At 47.3% G+C, this 23,427-nt stretch overlaps 1 protein-coding gene across 13 annotated transcripts in view; it reads left to right on the plus strand.

The window, feature by feature from the left end:
• Window positions 1-23,427, plus strand: part of DMD (dystrophin) — a 2,510,493-nt gene that overhangs the window by 2,409,887 nt on the left and 77,179 nt on the right. For all 13 annotated transcript variants that reach the window (XM_033949686.1, XM_033949693.1, XM_033949692.1 and 10 more), the window contains 3 exons: window positions 3,804-4,005; window positions 11,293-11,378; window positions 14,558-14,715. In XM_033949686.1, the coding sequence (XP_033805577.1) occupies window positions 3,804-4,005; window positions 11,293-11,378; window positions 14,558-14,715 (446 nt within the window). The remainder of the gene's footprint in view (window positions 1-3,803; window positions 4,006-11,292; window positions 11,379-14,557; window positions 14,716-23,427) is intronic.

Consider the following 23,427-nt stretch of genomic DNA (forward strand, 5'->3'; position numbering starts at 1 on the left):
TGATTTTAAACTAAATCATCTTGATCACTGTTTCAGCCCCTCCCTCACCCAGAAAAATCCTGTAAAAATGTATAACTAGACATATGCCGTCATCTAAAAATCGTTTATTCAGGTAAAAGAGCTACTTGGGAATTGCCCAGCACTTGCTGATGCTCCTGTGTGTTTACGATGGGAACTATAATTTTTCATTGAATTCACCCGCTGTTTTCTCCCCCCCGAATATACCTATGTAAGTGAGTCCTCAATTTGCCTAATGCTAAGCCAGCCCCGTGTGAGGTATTGCGTACACGGTGCATCTGTTATGCACTGAACAAATCATGATAATAATTTGTCCGCCCATTTAAGCATGCAGGAAATTTCCAGTTCATTGTGTTCCTGATTCTCGGTTTAGTGCTGGGAAATGAAACCCTAATGCCGAGCTCAGGGGCATTGCCATGTAGCAAGCACTGAAATGTGACCAAGCTGCACCAGCAGCCTCTCCTGGGACCCAGCTGTGATTAGAGGCGATTCCACGTCAAAGCCTCTCAAGTCTGAACGTCTTGATGCTAAATGCAATCTGACTTCCATATCATTCAACTTCATAAAGCTGCATCTTCCACAGCGGAGGCGGGCCTGTTCCCAGGTGGGCTCTGATTTTGTCCTAAACATAACATAGTAGATGACGGCAGATAAAGACCCAAATGGTCCATCCCCGCCACATTCTATCCCCAGTCACACTCCATTCCACCCCGGCCATGCCTCATCCTGTCCCCCAGTCAAGCTCCCAACCAAACCTTCATCGTTTTCCCTGAGTTCAGGGCTGCGTCTGGAGGGCTTCTGAGCATGGGAAGATGCAACACAATGACGTCTTACGCATGTGTGCAACATCACTGTGTCATATCCATGTAGGATCAGAGCCCCCCCCCCCCCCCCCCCCCCCGATGTGGCCTGAACTCAGGATTTCCAAAACCTGGACAAACTGCCAACTCTTGGAAATCCATCCAGACACTTGGACAGTCCTCTAAAAAGAGGACAAGTCTGGTGTTTCCCGGCCATCTGGTAACCCTTGTTGCTGTTTGGGATTCTGAAAAGCACTTGTGCTCTGATTGGCCACTATTGGTAGCAGAAAACAGTACAAAGTAGACCATCTGTCTGCCCCCGTATTGCCTGAAAGCAGACTAGTTGGGTGCTTCGAGGGACCGGATTGGAAATCTTTAGTCTTGTTATTCAGGAGCTAAGAAGCATGCCACTGGCCGAGCTGATTCACTCGATGGATATTGAATTTTCTATGCACGTGGATGAGTGAACCAAACTTCCCTGGCTAACAGCGATTCAAGAATGGGCTACAACACCAAACTTTAGCTGAACCCAAGTAAAACTGAGCTGCTGTGGGTTCCTGACCTGACATCAAAATCATTTTGGGGAGCTATGAGCGCAAGTAATGTAATGTAATGTAATTTATTTCTTATATACCGCTACATCCGTTAAGTTCTAAGCGGTTTACAGAAAATATACATTAAAATTAAAAATAAGAAAATAATAAAGGTACTTAAAAAATTCCCTTTCTGTCCCGAAGGCTCACAATCTAACTAAAGTACCTGGAGATTAATAAATTAATTAAAAATAAAGATAGAAGAGGGAGTAGAAATAAATATTTTAACAAGATAGCATTGAATTAAATTCATTGGTAGATAGAAGAGAGAAGATCAAAGAGTAAATGCATAGGGGGAGACCGTTAAACAATAGAATTCTGGCGAAATTTAAAATGACAGAAATGATATAAAAAGTCAGGAACTTTGGGGTACAGCTGGTCTCAGCACTTTTACTGATCCCCCAAATCAAAACCACCTTCAAGAGCTGCTTGTATCATTTTCAACAACTACACTGCTTCTTTCCATAGACTGAAAAGGCAATAGCCTTACTGGGTCAGACCAAAGGTCCATCAAACCCAGTAGCCTGTTCTCACGGTGGCCAATCCAGGTCACTAGTACCTGGCCAAAACCCAAGGAGTAGTAACATTCCATTCTGCCGATCCAGGGCAAGCAGTGGCTTCCCCCATGTCTTTCTTATTAGCAGACTATGGACTTTTCCTCCAGGAACTTGTCCAAACCTTTCTTAAAACCAGCTACACTATCCGCTGGCAACGCGTTCCAGAGCTTAACTATTCTCTGAGTGAAAAAATATTTCCTTCTATTGGTTTTAAAAGTATTTCCCTGTAACTTCATCGACTGTCCCCTAGTCTTTGTCATTTTTGACGGAGTGAAAAATCGATCCACTTGTACCTGTTCTACTCCACTCAGGAGACTTCATATCTGCCCTCAGCCGTCTCTTTTCCAAGCTGAAGAGCCCTAACCGTGTTAGTCTTTCCTCATATGAGAGGAGTTCCATCCATTTGACCATCTTGGTCTTGTCACTGTTGTGTATACCATAACATCAAGCCTGGAATTCTGTAATGCTGCACCAACTCCAGATGAATCAAAACGCTGCTGCTAGACCAACAGAAAGCTGTAAGCGATGTGACCAATCCATGCCAGTGGCTACCAGTACAATACAGGGCTAAATTTAAAACTCTGTGTCTGACCTTCAAGTCCTCTTAGACTGGAAGTCCCGAGATTTTCTCCATGGATTCAACGCAGCTTACAATAAGAATTGTAATAGACCTAACCGTTACAGCAGAATTTGTGGTTACAATTGATTGAGTTATGGGATTACAAAAGCAAAGGATTCGGTGTTGCCTCCAGTCATGATACCATGTTTCCCCGAAAATAAAACAGTGTCTTTTATTAATTTTAGGCCCAAAAAAGGCACTAGGTCTTATTTTCGGGGTATGCACATGATCCTCTCTCCCTTCCTCTCCTTCACCCCAATTCTTCCTCTTTCCTTTCTCTCCCCCACATGTGCAGCATCTTTCCTCCCCTCCCCTCCCCTCCCTCGTGCAGCAGAACCCTTGAGCGAGCACACAACCCCTCCCCCCGAGCACCTGCAGCCGCCCTGCAGCCGAACCCCCATGCTTCCCTCCCATCCGAACCTCGCCGACAGCGAGCAAGCCCTACATATCTCCCTAAGCAGTGTCGGGCTTGTCCGCCCGTGAATTCACCTGTCTATATGTTCCACCTTTGCTTCTACCTCATGCTGTCATCTTAAGATGTTTTATTGCATATTGTGTTCACGCTGTAAGTACTTATACTATGCCGCATTGTGTACTATTATTTGAATATTTTTACTGCTGTAATTGTCTATTATCTTTGCTGTTCACCACCTTGGGTGAATGTCTTCAAGAAGGTGATAAATAAATCTCCATAATAGATTTACACGCAGACAGCTAAAATACCTATAACTGTGGTCTTGAAATGCGAATGCGCTTCTCTGGAGAGAGGACTGTCTGAATCCACCGTCTCTTAATTCCGCTTCGGCAGTGAAGCATCTCAGATTTTCTGCTCCAGAAGATAGAGGAGGACCAGCTCTTGAGACGGTCGTTTGAATCGTCAGTGTGAGAGTGCATTTCTTGTTTTATGTGACATGGCCATGCAGTGGGGGTCTTCTACTCTGAAAACAGCTGTGTAGAGTTTGGGGGGAGTTTCTTCTTTTTTTTGTCAAAGTGCTGCGTTTAAGCACTGGATGGTTATGCCACACGAGTGTTTTGCCCCCTGTGGACTTCTTTCCCCTCCAGCGGCTGCAAAGTATTCTTGTTTAAGAAGTGTGCAAGCAAACTGACTGGGAGGGGATTGCTTTGGTTATTGAGAGATGTTATGGGGTGGAGGTAATGGTCTGTGATTGGATCGCTTGGTTCAGTGACGAGGCTTCTCATCTCTCTTCCTGTGCAGTGGATTTGCTCAGTCTGTCCGCAGCCTGTGATGCCTTGGACCAGCACAACCTCAAGCAGAATGACCAGCTGATGGACATCCTACAGATCATCAACTGCCTGACCACCGTCTATGACCGGCTGGAGCAAGAGCACAACAATCTGGTCAATGTTCCACTCTGTGTGGACATGTGTCTCAACTGGCTTCTCAATGTCTATGACACGTATGTATCCACTATGCAAGTACATGCCTCAACTGGCTTCTCAATGTCTATAACATGTATGTACCTGCTTGTATATGCATGCCTCAACTGGCTTTTCCATGTATGTGACGTGTAAGTATCCACTATGCAAGTGCATGCCTCAACTGGCTTCTCCATGTCTGTGACACGTATGTATCCACTATGCAAGTACATGCCTCAGTGTATGTGACATGTATGCACCTGTTTATATGTACATGCCTCAGTTGTCTTCTCATTGTCTACAACACATATGTATCTGCTTGCATACATATGTATGTACCTGCCATGCATGCTTATACCTCAACTGGCTTCTCAAGGGCTAATTCTACATACGGTGTCCCAATTTAGACAAGGGTACACATCTTACTGCTGTCTTACCAGCCACTCATGACTCATGTCTACGGAGACATCTAGACACACCTACCAACATCCAAGGCCAGCGTGGGCGTGATTTCCACTGGAAGTGGCCTTGGATATTCGTAAGCATCCCTATGCACCACCATAGGTGCAAGACAGATGCCTTATATGTAAGCCTGTAAAGGTGCAATTCTCTAAAGGACTCTGATGCATGATTAGCGGCCGCTTCTTAGGGCTTTCGGCTCCTCCCTCAGTATCCTGGATACAGAGGGAGGTACCTAAGGCATGATTGGCTCAGATGCCTATGGCCCCACCCCTTGGGAGGAGCCTTAGATGTCTGAACCAATCAGGGCCTTTGGTCCTCCCCTACCCGTTTATCACATGATGCACTGGGGAGGGGAAGTCCCATCGTTTAGGACTGGCAGGCCTGAAGCAGGAGCCTCAGAGTGAGCTTCCTGCTTCTAACTTTTTTAAAAGGTACAGGGGAGGGCATCTGGTGGCATTTTGGGGTGGTTTGGGAGGGGGACAGTAGCTTGTGGTTGCCTGTCATACAGAAGGGCATGGCGCGTGGATTTTCTGTGTGGCAGAATAGAGTGGGCATTCCTCCTCCTTGTTTGGGAGGAAGGGGAGGGGATTTTTTTCAGGGGAATCAGTGGTGTGGGGGGGGATGTCAAGGACAGGAGGGAGTAGACATCCCTCCTGCCATTTTTTGCTGCCGTGGGGGGTTGCGGTGCCGATTCATGGGGGGGGTCATTGGGAAGGACCATCAGCACGGGGGGGGGGTCTTTTTTTTTTTTTTTTTTTACTGGGGCAGATTGTGTGTGTAACACACACAGTATCTGTGCCATTTAAAAAAAAGAAGCCTAACAAGTTTCAAGTTTATTAGGATTTTATATACTGCCTGTCAAGGCTGCTTCCCATGTGCAGATGATATCGCATCGATCGCTCCTCGGCCAACAGCGATCCAATTGGTCTCTTTAGTGCATCCAGGCCTTAGTATCCTGTAACCTTCTATAGCGTGTAACTGCAAAGGAGCTGTTGGCCTTGTAGGAGGCAGGCCCAAAGCTTAACGCTCTAAAGTTCTAGAATACCGACAGCCACACCAGACGCTGACTTACGCTAGTACTTTATCGTGAGAATTGCGCGGATATAGAATTTGGTCGTAGCACGCAGCATTCTGCTCCTAATTCTAGGCAACCTGCATAGAATTAGCCGCTTAAAACCAGATTCAATAAATGACCGTCGGGTTCGGGAGTCGTGAAGAATTCTGTTGGAAATGTCTTCATCTATTTCAAAACGCTGCCCTAAAACTAGTTTCCTGAGTATTATATCAGCCAGGAAGGGCTCCAAGATCCTCACAAGGCGAGCAATTTCTGGTACCTGGATTAAGACAAATTAAGCTAGAGATAAGAAGAAAAAGAGCTTTCTCCTATGTGGGGCCAACTGTGTTTTTCTGAGTTTTACGAGGGTCTGTCGTTTGTGCATTTTGAAAACAACAGAAGTCAGTTTTATTTGAGCAACATTATGGATTTTGTCAAGAGCCTTTCATTGAAATGACCGAAGTCTTCTATTTTATTAATATCATCGATTTTTCAAAATTTTATTATAAATGTCTTGTTTTATATTTTGAGTTTTATTGTATACGGTGTCTTTATAGATATATTGGTTTATGAGCATAATTCATTCCAGAAGCATGCTCGGAATCCAAAGTACTCGTATATCGAAGCAGCTTTCCCCATAGGCCATAATAGCAACGCTGAGAATTCATTTCACAACCCAAAAGGTGCCAAGGAACTGGGAGGAAGTGGCGAGGGGTGGCCCAGGGGTATGTACCTGTCAGATGCTGTAGCGCCACCGCGAGGCAACGCCTCCTCCGTCCGCCAACCGCTAGAGAACCCCTCAGCCCATGCAGCGCCGCTTCGGGGGGATGCCTCTTCGATCCGCCTGCCAGCATTCCACACCATGTTGGAGAGCCTCTGAGCCCACGCAGCTGAGCGCCGTCCCACCCATCACGCACAACGTCGACAATTGACGTTGTGCGTGATCATACGCAACGTGCAGGTGGGACGGCGCTCAGCTGCGTGGGCTCAGAGGCTCTCCAACATGGTGTGGAAGGCTGGCCGGCGGACGGAAGAGGCATCCCCCTGAAGTGACGTTGCCTGCAGCTGTAAGTGCTCATTTATCGAGGCGGTGCTCGGTTTGCCAGACAAAAGTTTGCTGAGTGTTTTGCTCATCTTGCAAAACACCCGCAAAGCGCGTTACTCGCAAACGGAGGTGCCACTGTATTGTATTCTTGAAGTTTGTAACTTTGTAAACCACTTAATACGTTGGTACAAGCGATATATCAAGAAAATCAGTCCAGCCCTAATTACAGGTCACTGGAAATATGACCATGCCACCCCTTCTTTCAAATCTGGCTCCTTATCTCCCACAGAATTACCTCTTGCTTGTTTTTATGGATCAAACAATTTTATGGATGCAAACAACAGAATAAGCAAAACAGTGGCATAGTAGGGTTCTCGGCAACAAACAATGAGTCATTGTCTTCAACACTAAAACAGGCATCAACATTTAAGAATGAGCATCAACAGACACCCCCTCTCCCCCCCCCCCCCCCCGCAAACTCTGCCCTCGGGCAAGCGAGGCCAGAGTCAGTTGCATGGCGCCTCGAGGCCCTGGACTCTTATGAGCCCCGAAGAAAGCCATCCCATCTCCCTCCCCCCACTCATCCCTAGAGACTGTAATTGTTACAGAGTATCAAAACCCAACAGAACACCCCCCCTTTCCCCCCCCCCGAACCCCATCCCCCCAGGACTCTCCACCCCGCCCCACTGTGTCTTTCTCGCCCCATCATCAGCTGAGTGCCCGTATTAGGACACCCACCTTAATGTCTCACTATGTCCCTTTGGATGCAAGGAATGCAGATATGGTTTCCATATATCCAGGAACACTAACTTCCGCTTTCGAGACTCCCCCCGCATACCTCGCCTCCCAGGTAGCCAACTGATGCAACTGGTTCCTCCGATGCCAAAACGCCGGAGGGTCCTGGACCGTCCAGTATTGTAGAATACATTTTTTGGCCAGCAGGCTCATCTTCCTGCAGAGAGCCTGGTTTCCCCTAGGTAAATGGCCATAAGCCTCCGGAAAATCCAAAACTAAGTGGGCCGGGATACTCCTCAGGGCTCTACCAATCAACCCTGACATGTAAGAGACTATATACCTCCAGAAGCGCTGGATTATGGAGCAGGACCAAAAGGCGTCCCTCCCCCACCCCCATCCCGCACTTATGACATATCGGGGTTGGGAGACCTCCACTGTCTCTTGCTTGTTCTTAAAATGACACCTTGCGTTATTTAGCTAGAGTTCTCACTTCCCATTCCCCCTCCGGAACACTCAGATCCTCTTATCAAAATCGTTTAATCAGTCCATCTTCCATGAAATGCTACCATAAAAACATAAGAATTGCTATACTGGGACAAACCAAAGATCCATCAAACCCAGTATCCCATTTCCAACAGTGGCCAACCCAGGTCTCAAGTACCTGGCAGAAAATCAAAGAGCAGCAACATACCAGTGCTGAGATTGTGATGTCATAATGCCTCATTCCACCAATGCCTAAGAGCCAAGCTCATCAGTGATGTCACAATGGCTCACATAAGAACTTAACAGCTGCCATACTGAGACAAACCAAAGGTCCATCAAGCCCAGTATCCCATTTCCAACAGTGGCCAACCCAGGTCTCAAGTATCTGGCAGAAACCCAAAGAGTAGCAACATACCAGTGCTGAGATTGTGATGTCATAATGCCTCATTCCACCAATGCCTAAGAGCCATCCTCGTCAGTGATGTCACAATAGCTTGATTGTCCTGTGCTTGGCTCACATAAGAACATAAGAATTGCCATACTTGGACAGACCGAAGGTCCACAAAGCCCAGAATCCTGTTTCCAACAGTGGCCAACCCAGGTCCCAAGTAGTAAAACAGATTCTATGCTGCTTATCCAAGGAATAAACAGTGGATTTCCCCAAGCCATCTCAATAATGGCTTATGGATTTCTCTTTTAGGAAATTATCCAAACCCCAGGAGCCTACCCCCTGCTCCTTCCTCATGTACAGTCCCTAAATCTTGTTGTAACCCTTTGATTCCCCCAATTCTGCATCCAATGTACATGTCCTGATCTTAAATCTGTTGTAAACCGCAGTGAATCCTAGTGGAAAATTGCTGTGCAGAAGAAAATGTATAGTATGGTTTATTAAACCCCGCTAAGCTAACTGATTTCACCACATTCTCCGGCAATGAATTCCAGAGTTTAATTACACATTGTGTGAAGAAATATTTTCTCCGATCTGTTTTAAATCTACATCGCATGTCCCCTAGTCCTAGTATTTTTGGATTCACATCTACCCTTTCCACTCCACTCATTATTTTATAGGCCTTTATCATATCGCCCCTGAGCCGCCTCCTCTCCAAGCTGAAGAGCCCCCCCCACCCCATCTAAGTCTCCAAATCAGGAAGTCAGGAGTGGCCTAGTGGCAGAGCTGTTGTCTCAACACCCAGAGGTGCCCCTAGGCACGCAAGTACACTGGGCCCCCTACCCCGCCCCCGCCCCATGTATTTGCCCATTTTCTTATTCATTTCTTTTATTTTAAAATTCAAACCAAACAACAAAGGTTACCATACCAGAGCCAGTGTCGAAAACAAAGCTGAGTTATGGAAAGGCTTCGTTGCTAGAAGTTTTTAATCTCAGCAAATGGCACAAGTCACTCTCTGCTTCTCCTTTTACTACCCCCTGCCTGCCTTATCTATCACTAATTGTTAAAAATGCAAAAAGGTATTCATGCACCATTTTACCACAAACCACACAAAAATAAAAAAGCTGGAGAGCTAAGAGCTAGACAATTTATGGTAATTAGGGTCTCTCCACCCCTATAGCTGTAGGTAGACCTTAGAACCCAGGACATTAATGCAGTCTTACTCCTAGCCTTCTCTCTTAGGGCAGAAATTTGGGTGAGACCCTCTCTCCTGGGCCCAACAGCAGGCTGTATCTTCTTCATCTTCAGATAGGCATCCCTTCTTACATGGGAACTGAGGGTAATTGCCTCCCCCACCCAAACCGGTCACTTTGGTGATCAGCATCATCATTTATCAAACCCTTCCACTTCTCCCCCCCCCCCCAACGTATCAACTCCCTCCTCAAGATCCTCTCAAGTCCAGCCAGCCAGTGCCTCTTCTTTGCCTATCACAACTCCCTCCTCTACTGCACTAATGGCCCTTACATGTGGTTGGCTGGCTGACATCCCTCTCCCTGGGGCTGGGCAGTGACAGGAATCGCGTGAGCACAAAACTTGCAGTCTCACCTTCTTACTGATGGGGGGAGGTTGTTCAGTTCAAATGAAAACAGACCCGGGCCCGGCAACGCGGCAGCAGCAAGTCAGCAACCCTTCCGTTGCAACTTGCAAGCGGTGCAGCTGTCTGCCCAGGCGGAAACAGGAAATTGCGTCAGAGGGAAAGCTATTGGCTGAGCACCACTTGCAGGAAGGAACTTGCTGCGGTGGGGCGGGGCGCTGCCAATCTTTCCGGGGGAGCTGGCACTCCTGATCTTTCCGGGAGGGGCGGCGCTCCCGATCTTTCGGTGGGGGGGGCCCCGGCGCTGCCAATCTCTCAGGGGGGGCCTGGAGCTGACAATCTTTCCCAGGAGGGCTGGCACTCCCGATCTAAGGTGCTGCTGATCTTTCGGGGGGGCCCGACGCTACCGATCTTACCAGGGGGGCCCAGCGCTCCTGATCTTTCCGGGGGGCCCGGCACTGCCGATCTTTCTGGGGGGCCGGCACTCCCAATCTTCGGTGCTGCCGATCTTTCGGGGGGGGGGGGGGGGGCCCGGTGCTGCCTATCTTTCAGGGGGGGTCCGGCGTTACTGATCTTTCGGGGGGGACGGCACTGCCAATCTTTCCCAGGGTGTAGGGCCCGGCGCTGCCAAAAGGAAAAAAAAAAAAAAAATCGGAGTCCTGTTTGTTTCCTCAGCGGGCCCCCTTGACAACTTTGGGCCCTAGGCACGTGCCTCTTGGGCCTATTCATTAATCCAGCCCTGCCAGCACTTCTCCTTGTGACCTTGGGTAAGTCACTTAATCCTCCATTGTCCCAGGTACAAAATAAGTCCCTGTCTATAGGGGAGAGTGTGGTGCAGTGGTTAAAGCCCCCAGGTACATTAGATAGAGTGTGAGCCCCCTGGGACAGACAGGGAATAATGTTTGAGTAGCTGAATAACATACCTGGGGCAATGGGGGGATTAAGTGACTTGCCCAGGGTCACAAGGAGCAGTGCGGGACTTGAACCCACCATCTCAGGGCGCCGAGGCTCTAGCTCTAACCACTGCACCCACACATTATTTAGCTGGTCAGGAGGCAATCCTAGCCAGCTACATAGTACCGACTATCGGGCCCAGAGTAGTTATGAATATGGCTAGAGAACTGCAGGTCCCTGTGCCTCACTGATGACATTAGAAAAAGGCATCTTATTTCACTCTCCGAGCCACTATTCAAGTCCCAGCAGGCAGCAGTTGAGGCTTCATCTCTGCAGTGCTCCTAGCTAGAATGCCTCGTCAGTGCAGTGCAGAATTAGCAGCCCTCAGTCTGTGATCCTCAGGAGAAAACCGCCTGGCCCTGCCTCACTTTCCCATTTAATATTCAGCCTCTCTCTGTGAGGGTAGCAGGGGTCGGGAACAGAAGCCAACAAAGCAGCTGGTTATATAGAGTCATGGCGGCAGGAGTTGACAGCCGTAATAAAGTGCAATAGGAAAGAGAGTTGCAATGACGCTGGCTTGCTATTAACAGGCCTTGCTTTGCAGTGGATTGTCAGTCTGTCTCACAGTAACACAATATTTATTTTGGGTTTTTTTTCTCTGTATCGATTGCAGGGGCCGAACAGGAAGGATCCGGGTCCTCTCTTTCAAAACCGGTATCATCTCATTGTGTAAAGCGCATCTGGAGGATAAGTACAGATGTACGTCACTTTCTTTGTGTACTTGGGAGGGGGAGGCTCAGAGCGAACCAATGGGATGGGAGCTTCTCTGTGCTGTGTTCTTCGGATGTGGAGGCTCAGAGCAAAACCAGTGGGATGGGGTCTTCTCTGTGCTATGTACTTGGGAGGGGGAGGCTCAGCGAAACCAATGGGATGGTGGGCTTCTCTGTGCTGTGTACTTGGGGGAGGAGGCTCAAAGCAAAACTAATGGGAAGGAGGCTTCTCTGTGCTGTGTTCTTCGGATGTGGAGGCTCAGAGCAAAACCAGTGGGATGGGGTCTTCTCTGTGCTGTGTACTTGGGAGGGGGAGGCTCAGCGAAACCAATGGGATGGGGGGCTTCTCTGTGCTGTGTACTTGGGGGAGGAGGCTCAAAGCAAAACTAATGGGATGGGGGCTTCTCTGTGCTGTGTTCTCCGGAGGGGGAATCTCAGAGCAAAACTAATGGGATGGGGGCTTCTCTGTGCTGTGTTCTTCGGATGTGGAGGCTCAGAGCAAAACCAGTGGGATGGGGTCTTCTCTGTGCTGTGTACTTGGGAGGGGGAGGCTCAGCGAAACTAATGGGATGGGGGCTTCTCTGTGCTGTGTACTCCGGAGGGGGAGGCTCAGAGCAAAACCAGTGGGATGGAGGCTTCTCTGTGCTGTGTACTTGGGAGGGGGAGGCTGAGAGCGAAACCAATGAGATTGGGGGCTTCTCTGTGCTGTGTACTTGGGAGGGGGAGGCTGAGAGTGAATGGGATTGGGGGCTTCTCTGTTATGTGTTTTTCAGAGGGGGAGGCTCAGAGCTAAACCAGTGGGATGGAGGCTTCTCTGTGCTGTGTACTTGGGAGGGGGAGGCTCAGAGCGAAACCAATGGGATTGGGGGCTTCTCTGTTCTGTGTTCTTCGGAGGGGGAGGCTCAGAGCAAAACCAGTGGGATGGAGGCTTCTCTGTGCTGTGTACTTGGGGGAGGAGGCTCAGAGCAAAACTAATGGGATGGGGGCTTCTCTGTGCTGTGTTCTTCAGAGGGGGAGGCTCAGAGCAAAACCAGTGGGATGGAGGCTTCTCTGTGCTGTGTACTTGGGAGGAGGCTCAGAGCAAAACTAATGGGATGGGGGCTTCTCTGTTCTGTGTTCTTCAGAGGGGGAGGCTCAGAGCGAAACCAATGGGATGGAGGCTTCTCTGTTCTGTGTACTTGGGGGAGGAGGCTCAGAGCAAAACCAATGGGATTGGGGGCTTCTCTGTTCTGTGTTCTTCGGAGGGGGAGGCTCAGAGCAAAACCAGTGGGATGGAGGCTTCTCTGTGCTGTGTACTTGGGGGAGGAGGCTCAGAGCAAACTAATGGGATGGGGGCTTCTCTGTGCTGTGTTCTTCAGAGGGGGAGGCTCAGAGCAAAACCAGTGGGATGGAGGCTTCTCTGTGCTGTGTACTTGGGAGGAGGCTCAGAGCAAAACTAATGGGATGGGGGCTTCTCTGTGCTGTGTTCTTCGGAGGGGGAGGCTCAGAGCGAAACCAATGGGATGAAGGCTTCTCTGTTCTGTGTACTTGGGGGAGGAGGCTCAGAGCAAAACTAATGGGATGGGGGCTTCTCTGTTCTGTGTTCTTCGGAGGGGGAGGCTCAGAGCGAAACCAATGGGATGGAGGCTTCTCTGTTCTGTGTACTTGGGGGAGGAGGCTCAGAGCAAAACCAATGGGATTGGGGGCTTCTCTGTTCTGTGTTCTTCGGAGGGGGAGGCTCAGAGCAAAACCAGTGGGATGGAGGCTTCTCTGTGCTGTGTACTTGGGGGAGGAGGCTCAGAGCAAACTAATGGGATGGGGGCTTCTCTGTGCTGTGTTCTTCAGAGGGGGAGGCTCAGAGCAAAACCAGTGGGATGGAGGCTTCTCTGTGCTGTGTACTTGGGGGAGGAGGCTCAGAGCAAAACTAATGGGATGGGGGCTTCTCTGTGCTGTGTTCTTCAGAGGGGGAGGCTCAGAGCAAAACCAGTGGGATGGGGGCTTCTCTGTGCTACACTGCACTTAATAGAGAGCCCTGTGGGTGGCATAAGGTAAGAATGTTTTTTCCATTTTCATGATTTTATTGTCATTTAACCAATTTATTGTATTATCAAGTGTGGGGGTAGAGGGAGGGCAGGTTTCAAAGCCTTTTATGCAGGTAAAATCCAATCTAGCTGAGTAAACCAGCCTATTTGGCATTGTGCTGAGAACAGCTGAAAGATATTTTGTAATGCTGTATAGAATTCCCCCTGGGTATATGCCCCAAGATTCGCATTGCCCATGCCTAGGGCAGACTTTTGCACGGTGTATTGGGGGGTGACAAAGTTACGAGATACAGGATCTTCCATGCAAAAAGGCCGAAAGGTATGGCGGTCTCAGAATCCAGGAGTGTTCAGGGACCTGTTTTCTAAAGGGACATTGGCACCATTGTTCCCTCTAAGCCAGTGTCTCGCAAACTTTACGAGCCGTGGCTCGATGGCACCCGGAAATGTGTTGACGTCCGCGCATGCGCAGAACCCTCCAGATGGGGCCCTGAGCCACCAGTGGGGGGGGGGGGGGTCCTGAAAAAGAGGGGGCAAGGACAGGTGAAGAGGCTCTGGCGACAGCTGACTGCCTACAGGATGTGCCTCTCCTCCTCCCTGGCGTCTCGCGGCACTCAGTTTGCGATGCACTGCTCTAAGTTGAGCAGGAGTCCTCCACCTACAGTCCTGCCAGTTGGGGGTGCTGTTTCCGTTTTGTCCTGCTTATTTTTATAACATACAATAAATTTTGATATTCAGCTCTGTTCAAAGTTAGAGTGTTTGGGAGAAACTTTTGCCCTGATTATGTGATTCTGGGGTTTTACCACAGCTGCTTTGACACTTGGACACTGCGCCAGTTTCTGGAATTAAACCAGACCCAGACTTTCCTTTTGAAACCGGTCTGCGGACACAGCTGGATTTTCTGCCAATACTTTTCCCGTAGACAGTGCTGCGCATAGATTTGCAAATGCAATGAATGTACCCCCCCCCCCTGGAAAACGACACCTCCTAATCTGGCTGGTAGTACATGCATTGGGGAGGGACTTTAGCTGGGTAAAGGGAGCCTTTTCACCTGCATAGATGGCTTATGAAACTGTCACTGGGTGAACCTTCCTCCACGCTTGCGGCTTTCTACGCCACAGAGTAACTGTTTTCTCTCGTTTCCCCACAGATCTCTTCAAACAGGTGGCAAGTGTGACAGGATTTTGTGACCAGCGAAGGGTGGGCCTTCTGCTTCACGACTCCATCCAGATCCCACGGCAGCTCGGAGAAGTGGCCTCGTTCGGGGGCAGCAACATCGAGCCCAGCGTCAGGAGCTGCTTCCAGTTTGTAAGCATTGCACATCTATCTTCCTTGTGCTAATGAGACAGTGGGGGGATAGCCCCCCCCAGCCATTGTCCAGCATGTCCCATTTGTAATTAGCATGCAGTGTCAGTTAGGGTTACCATATTTTTCTCTGGGAAATCCCGGATGCATGACCCCGCCCCATTCCGCCTCCAGGGTAGCGATGATGACGGCAAAGGAAGAGGGAAGAAATGAGATGCTGGACTTGAGGGAGATAACTGACCACTGAGAGGAGGGATACAGAATGGAGGAAGAGATGCTGGCCACACGAGGGGGAGGTAGAAAAGGGAAGGAGATGCCACCTGGGGAGGAGAAGGGGAGATGATTAACCACAAGGGAAGTGGGAAGGGTCTTGAACCACTCCTGAGCGGTAGGAGCGCACAGTTAAAGGTTCACCTAGGGGATCAGATTCCCTCGGGCCAGCCTTGTCTTTTGTGTCACCGTCTTTGTTTCTTCTTGCCTAGGGCCTCTCTCAGAAGATTGGCCCTTGTTGCCTTTTAAAAAATGTGTTGGTTTTGACCCCCATCATGGGTGACAAAGCTGCGTAGAATGTCTACGCCAGGGCTGCCCAAGTCCGGTCCTCGAGATCTACTGGCAGGTCAGGTTTTTTGGATGTCCAAAAAGAATATGCATGAAAGAGATTTGCCTGCACTGCCTTCTTGGTATGCAAATCTCTCTCATGCATATTCATTATGGATATCCTGAAAACCTGGCCTGCCAGTAGATCTCGAGGACCGGACTTGGGCAGCCCTGGTCTACGCGATCTGGAGACGTTCATTGGACCTAAACAGCACTGACGCTATGTGTACTGCTAGGCTTAGGGTGGGAGGTGATTCGTGCCTTGGCATTGTCTTCGTGTGCTGTTATCATATCACCCCGCCCTGTGTGACTTAATCGGATCCCTTTAGTGGGTGGCAGCAGGCCAGCTCTCCACGGGGTTGTTTTGAGGGTTCTCTGAGATGTGCTCAGCATGGTAAAAAAATATACAAGAAAGGCAGTCTCTCTAAATAATAATCACAATAATAACGTTAATTTTATATACGGAAGTACCGCAAAGCGGTTTACAAAGAAAGAGACTGCATACAAACAGAGATATTACAAAAAGCATTTAGAAATATATCAGCATGGCAATAGAATCAGGCCAATTTATCAAAAAGAGAAGTTTTCATTGATTTTCTAAAAGTTTGGTAAGAAAATACATTTCAGATCAACTCACTTCGGCATTCGTTCCACTTGCCAGCTTGAAATGAGAGTGTTTGTCTAAGAAGCTCTTATAAATAGATGGAAAGGAAGACAGATAACCACCTCATGTCCAAGATCAAAATGGTAGGAGAGATCGATTGGAGCTGAACCGGTTATAGTTTTAAAGCAAAGAAGACGAAACTGTGTCTAAATTCGAGAAGGGAGTGAAAGAGAGATTAGATTGCCTTAAGGGGCTGACTGGATGGTCTTGATCCGCTTTCATTTCTCTAACACAAAAGACTGGTTTGTCAACGAAATGGTTAAAACCTCCAGAGTAAATTTCTATCAAATCCACTCCTATACAAATGGAAACAAAAATAAAATTATTAGGAGTCATTATCGATAAGGATCTCACATTCCATGATCAAATCAGTTCGGTTGTAAAAATCTGTTTCTTCAAACTTCGTCTTATTCGTTCATTAACGTCGATTCTAGGGACAGATGCAATCACAATTCTGGTTCACTCTCTAGTCACTTCTCACTTAGACTATTGCAACTCTCTTTATAACGGCCTCCCACAAAAAGAAATTCGACGCCTACAATTAATACAAAATACAGCAATAAAACTCATTTACAAAATAGGCAAAATAGGCTTCTGAAAGAGGCACATTGGCTCCCTATCACACATCGTATCACTATAAAATCATCTTGCTTACCTTTAAAATAAAACTCTCACACCAGCCTCTATATCTTGATAAGCTTCTCATTCCTCAATGTTCCTCACGTACTCTGAGGTCAACAGATCAAAAACTCCTACGAATCCCTTCCGTAAAAGATTTCTATTACACCCGGAAAATAAATAGTAGTCGCCCCAACGTTGTAGAATGCCCTGCCACAACAACTCCGAGACGAACAACATCTAGATAAATTCAAGATTAACTTGAAGACTTTCTTATTCCGTGACGCTTTCGCCTGTGCTTAGAGCTACCCTCTTTTTTTTTTTTTCTTCTATTTCCCTCTCCTTCTCTTCTCTTTTATTCACTCTTCTATTCCTCATTTATTTAACCAACCGCTTTAAAAAAAGCAACCCCACCCAATATGTTTTACCCCACTTCCACTTTCTTCTTCTCTTCTCAAAACATGTAACTTTTCCCCTCCTTTCCCTTTTCCCCTCACTTTCATGTCTGTCCAGTTATGTTTTTGATGTCCACTCATCATTTTTAAATATTTATGACTTTTTTCTCTTTCTTATAATTTTATTGTTAACCTGTTGATGGTCGGTATATTAAAAAGATAAGAAACTTGAAACTTAAGATTTACAATCAACCTCAAGAAGGTTAAAGCAGAATGAATGAGCACGTGGATTAACGTGAAGCAGCCTGTGAATAGTATTCTTGTACTTTGCACCTCAGTGGCTGTTGTGAGATTGTGTTACTCTGTCTCGGGCTGTGGCCTCATTTCAGAAGCCATTATTGTTTGCTGTGTCTTCCGGAAAGTACCGAGCCACTGCTGCCGGGTTCTTTGGGAGACCGAGAGAGCAGCAGGGAAAGTGGGCTGTGCAATCCTGCTGCACAGCTATTTCCATGTGACCCAGTGACCTCGTGTAATCTAATTCATTCTGGTGCAGCCAGCGGCCTAGAACGCTGCTTCCCCTGGCGTCAGACTTGATAAATGAGCAGATTGGGACAGTCACCAATTAACATCGATTCTCTGTTTTGAGTAAGCCATGGCCAGTTTTGCAGGTGACATTTTCTTTTTTTAATCTAAATTTATACTGACCAGCAAACGGTCACAGGCTCATTTAGATTTTGTCTGCACTGCCCGCTCTCTGTCCCTCTTAGATAGAGCGCGTTAATTACTTAGAGATGGTTTCTAGACTGCGTGGGAAAGCGATCCAGTTCTGCTTCTGTTTGGGAACGCGCCATGAGAACATTTTCTCTTTTTTTGTAAATCTTTATTAGTTTTCAATTATTAACAGTGCAATACAGTGAATTTAAACATAAACGAATCAAACAAAAGCACTTTAAATATACAAATATTTCAACAACAAACATTTTCACGCCCCTCCTCCCCTTAACTAATGAAAATAAAACCCCACGTGTATAATGTCAATAAAATAGATAGAATGAATAATAATTATAATGTTTTCCCACCCTGGATGTGTAAGGAGGACAGATAAAAAGAAAAGGTACATGACGGCTATTGTGACTCAATAAATGATGTCAACGGGCTCCACCCCCTTTCAAATGCACCGCTATATCCTCAAATTTCAGCATTCATTCTTTCATATTTGTAGCTAGAACATAAGTTTGCCCACCAGAAAGTATAATTAAGTTGATCATAACTCTTCCAGTTGTGTGTTATCATCTGGATGGCTATTGCCGTCATTATTAAGAAAAACCAGCTTTTATAGCGATCCAAAGAAGGTTTAACATGTAATAGAAACATAGAAAAAAGCAGCAGAAAAGGGCTATAGCCCCCCAAGTCTGCCCATTCCAAGTATCCCCTCCCCTGAATTTACTCCCTTAAAGATCCCACGTGAGTATCCCATTTTCTCTTAAAATCCGTCACGCTGCTGGCCTTTATCACCTGGAGTGGGAGTCTGTTTCTATAACCATAAAGCCCTATGACCTCACAATGCAGATGTAAAGAGCTTTAGCCAATAGGAAGAGGAGATGCAAATGTTAAGAGCCTTAGCCAATAGGGAGAGGAGGAGATAGTGGATGCTGTGGCCATTTGGCCTTTATCTGCCATCATAGAAACATAGAAAAAAGCAGCAGAAAAGGGCTATAGCCCCCCAAGTCTGCCCATTCCAAGTATCCCCTCCCCTGAATTTACTCCCTTAAAGATCCCACGTGAGTATCCCATTTTCTCTTAAAATCCGTCATGCTGCTGGCCTTTATCACCTGGAGTGGGAGTCTGTTTCTATAACCATAAAGCCCTATGACCTCACAATGCAGATGTAAAGAGCTTTAGCCAATAGGAAGAGGAGATGCAAATGTTAAGAGCCTTAGCCAATAGGGAGAGGAGGAGATAGTGGATGCTGTGGCCATTTGGCCTTTATCTGCCATCATAGAAACATAGAAACATAGAAAAAAGCAGCAGAAAAGGGCTATAGCCCCCCAAGTCTGCCCATTCCAAGTATCCCCTCCCCTGAATTTACTCCCTTAAAGATCCCACGTGAGTATCCCATTTTCTCTTAAAATCCGTCACGCTGCTGGCCTTTATCACCTGGAGTGGGAGTCTGTTTCTATAACCATAAAGCCCTATGACCTCACAATGCAGATGGAAAGAGCTTTAGCCAATAGGAAGAGGAGATGCAAATGTTAAGAGCCTTATCCAATAGGGAGAGGAGGAGATAGTGGATGCTGTGGCCATTTGGCCTTTATCTGCCATCATAGAAACATAGAAACATAGAAAAAAGCAGCAGAAAAGGGCTATAGCCCCCCAAGTCTGCCCATTCCAAGTATCCCCTCCCCTGAATTTACTCCCTTAAAGATCCCACGTGAGTATCCCATTTTCTCTTAAAATCCGTCACGCTGCTGGCCTTTATCACCTGGAGTGGGAGTCTGTTTCTATAACCATAAAGCCCTATGACCTCACAATGCAGATGTAAAGAGCTTTAGCCAATAGGAAGAGGAGATGCAAATGTTAAGAGCCTTAGCCAATAGGGAGAGGAGGAGATAGTGGATGCTGTGGCCATTTGGCCTTTATCTGCCATCATAGAAACATAGAAACATAGAAAAAAGCAGCAGAAAAGGGCTATAGCCCCCCAAGTCTGCCCATTCCAAGTATCCCCTCCCCTGAATTTACTCCCTTAAAGATCCCACGTGAGTATCCCATTTTCTCTTAAAATCCGTCACGCTGCTGGCCTTTATCACCTGGAGTGGGAGTCTGTTTCTATAACCATAAAGCCCTATGACCTCACAATGCAGATGGAAAGAGCTTTAGCCAATAGGAAGAGGAGATGCAAATGTTAAGAGCCTTATCCAATAGGGAGAGGAGGAGATAGTGGATGCTGTGGCCATTTGGCCTTTATCTGCCATCATAGAAACATAGAAACATAGAAAAAAGCAGCAGAAAAGGGCTATAGCCCCCCAAGTCTGCCCATTCCAAGTATCCCCTCCCCTGAATTTACTCCCTTAAAGATCCCACGCGAGTATCCCATTTTCTCTTAAAATCCGTCACGCTGCTGGCCTTTATCACCTGGAGTGGGAGTCTGTTTCTATAACCATAAAGCCCTATGACCTCACAATGCAGATGTAAAGAGCTTTAGCCAATAGGAAGAGGAGATGCAAATGTTAAGAGCCTTAGCCAATAGGGAGAGGAGGAGATAGTGGATGCTGTGGCCATTTGGCCTTTATCTGCCATCATAGAAACATAGAAAAAAGCGGCAGAAAAGGGCTGTAGCCCACCAAGTCTGCCCATTCCAAGTATCCCCTCCCCTGAATTTACTCCCTTAAAGATCCCACGTGAGTATCCCATTTTCTCTTAAAATCCGTCACGCTGCTGGCCTTTATCACCTGGAGTGGGAGTCTGTTTCTATAACCATAAAGCCCTATGACCTCACAATGCAGATGGAAAGAGCTTTAGCCAATAGGAAGAGGAGATGCAAATGTTAAGAGCCTTATCCAATAGGGAGAGGAGGAGATAGTGGATGCTGTGGCCATTTGGCCTTTATCTGCCATCATAGAAACATAGAAAAAAGCAGCAGAAAAGGGCTGTAGCCCACCAAGTCTGCCCATTCCAAGTATCCCCTCCCCTGAATTTACTCCCTTAAAGATCCCACGTGAGTATCCCATTTTCTCTTAAAATCCGTCACGCTGCTGGCCTTTATCACCTGGAGTGGGAGTCTGTTTCTATAACCATAAAGCCCTATGACCTCACAATGCAGATGGAAAGAGCTTTAGCCAATAGGAAGAGGAGATGCAAATGTTAAGAGCCTTAGCCAATAGGGAGAGGAGGAGATAGTGGATGCTGTGGCCATTTGGCCTTTATCTGCCATCATAGAAACATAGAAAAAAGCAGCAGAAAAGGGCTGTAGCCCACCAAGTCTGCCCATTCCAAGTATCCCCTCCCCTGAATTTACTCCCTTAAAGATCCCACGTGAGTATCCCATTTTCTCTTAAAATCCGTCACGCTGCTGGCCTTTATCACCTGGAGTGGGAGTCTGTTTCTATAACCATAAAGCCCTATGACCTCACAATGCAGATGGAAAGAGCTTTAGCCAATAGGAAGAGGAGATGCAAATGTTAAGAGCCTTAGCCAATAGGGAGAGGAGGAGATAGTGGATGCTGTGGCCATTTGGCCTTTATCTGCCATCATAGAAACATAGAAAAAAGCAGCAGAAAAGGGCTGTAGCCCACCAAGTCTGCCCATTCCAAGTATCCCCTCCCCTGAATTTACTCCCTTAAAGATCCCACGTGAGTATCCCATTTTCTCTTAAAATCCGTCACGCTGCTGGCCTTTATCACCTGGAGTGGGAGTCTGTTTCTATAACCATAAAGCCCTATGACCTCACAATGCAGATGGAAAGAGCTTTAGCCAATAGGAAGAGGAGATGCAAATGTTAAGAGCCTTAGCCAATAGGGAGAGGAGGAGATAGTGGATGCTGTGGCCATTTGGCCTTTATCTGCCATCATAGAAACATAGAAAAAAGCGGCAGAAAAGGGCTATAGCCCCCCAAGTCTGCCCATTCCAAGTATCCGCCCCCCTGAATTTACTCCCTTAAAGATCCCACGTGAGTATCCCATTTTCTCTTAAAATCCGTCACGCTGCTGGCCTTTATCACCTGGAGTGGGAGTCTGTTCCACAAATTATGGCTTTGTAAGTCAGTGATATCGATGACCCAAGTACTACATTAATTTGGCCGCATATCGACTTCCAAAAATTAAGTATCAATGGACAATAGAATATCAGATGATCCAAAGTTCCTATATTACTATGACAATGCCAGCATCTAACTGTCTAACTTTTGCAAGCGAACCGGGGTCCAAAAAAAATCAAAATTTTCATGAGGTGGATGTGGAGTCCAGGGAGAGGCACTGATACCCTACTGTGAGGGAGTCTAGAGCAGTCCTGGAGGACCACCAGCCAGTCGGGTTTTCCCGATAGCCCTAATGACTATGCATGAGAGAGATTTACATATAATGAAGGTGACAGGCATGCAGATCTGCCCCATGCATAGTCATTAGGGCTAGCCTGAAAACCAGACTGACTGGTGGTCCTCCAGGACAGGATTGGGGACCACTGGTCTATAGTAGAGGTCTGCATGGGAACGGGGATTGCGGGAATCCCGTGGATCCCAAGGGGACTCCCATGGGGACCCCCCCCTCTGGCCCACGAGAATCCCACGGGGACCCCCCTCTAGCCAACGGGACTCCCATGGGGATGGAAGGCTTTGGAAGCAGGGTTTGTTCATATAATATAATGGACACGTCAGCATTAGTAAAAGAGGGGGTTTATTAGTTAATTACCTGAACAGAAAACAAAAAAAGGGTTCCACCAAAGAGATTCCACAAGGAAAACAGCAGCACAAACACAAAAGAAACTGTGGAATTGATGATCCTGTCAAAAGTAATTGCTGCTTTTTATGGGAACGGGCGGGGATGGAGGTAATTCATTGTGGGAATGGGTGGGGACGGAGAGGATCCTGACGGGGACGGATGGCGATGGAGAGGATCCCGGCGGGGACGGGTGGAAATGGGTGGGATTTCTGTCCCCGCGCAACTCTCTAGTCTATAGGACGCTACCACTCCCCCTGCTGGATGCTCTCTTACAGTGTCAGAGCCACCTTAACATAAGGAGCTCCAGTTACATGGGAAGAAGGAGTCGGGGAAGCAGCTACTAAGAAGTATAAGAGCTATTATTGTTATTATTATTAATTATTTCTATGGTGCTACCAGACGCACGCAGTGCTACACAGAGTGACAAAGAATAAGAAAACAGTCCCTGCTTGAAAGAGCTTACAATCAACAACAGGCAAGACAGAGAAACAAGATCTCATGGATACAGTTAAGGAGAACGGTTAATCTGCTGGCTGGGTTGGAGGGCAGAGGAGTAGGGTTAAGGATTGAAGGCTATATCAAAAAGGTGGGGTTTCAGTCTGCTTTTAAACAAGGGAATGGAAGGGACTTGACGTACAAACTCGGGTAATTTATTCCCGGCATAGGGGGCAGCTAGATGAAAGGAATGAAGTTGGGAATTGGGAGTGGAGGAAAAGGGGACAGCTAAGAGCGGCTTATCTGAGGAACGGAGTTCTCTGGGAGGTGTAAGAGAGGAGGGATATTGAGTGGCAGCAGAATTTACCCACTTGTAGGTCAGCAATAAGATCTTGAACTGTGACTTAAGGAGAGGGGTGACACACACCTACAACATAGGCGTCCTTCCCCTTTTTCTGTATATTTAAAAAAATGTGCGTCCCAATTGGCTGTGAGATGGCAGTGGGACGCCTGCCGCCACCTAACATCGGGTCACATGTTTGCAGAATCAGGCCCAGACCGAGCACCTTCCTGG

This window comes from Geotrypetes seraphini, chromosome 6, assembly GCF_902459505.1.
Source record: "Geotrypetes seraphini chromosome 6, aGeoSer1.1, whole genome shotgun sequence".
Taxonomy (NCBI): domain Eukaryota; kingdom Metazoa; phylum Chordata; class Amphibia; order Gymnophiona; family Dermophiidae; genus Geotrypetes; species Geotrypetes seraphini.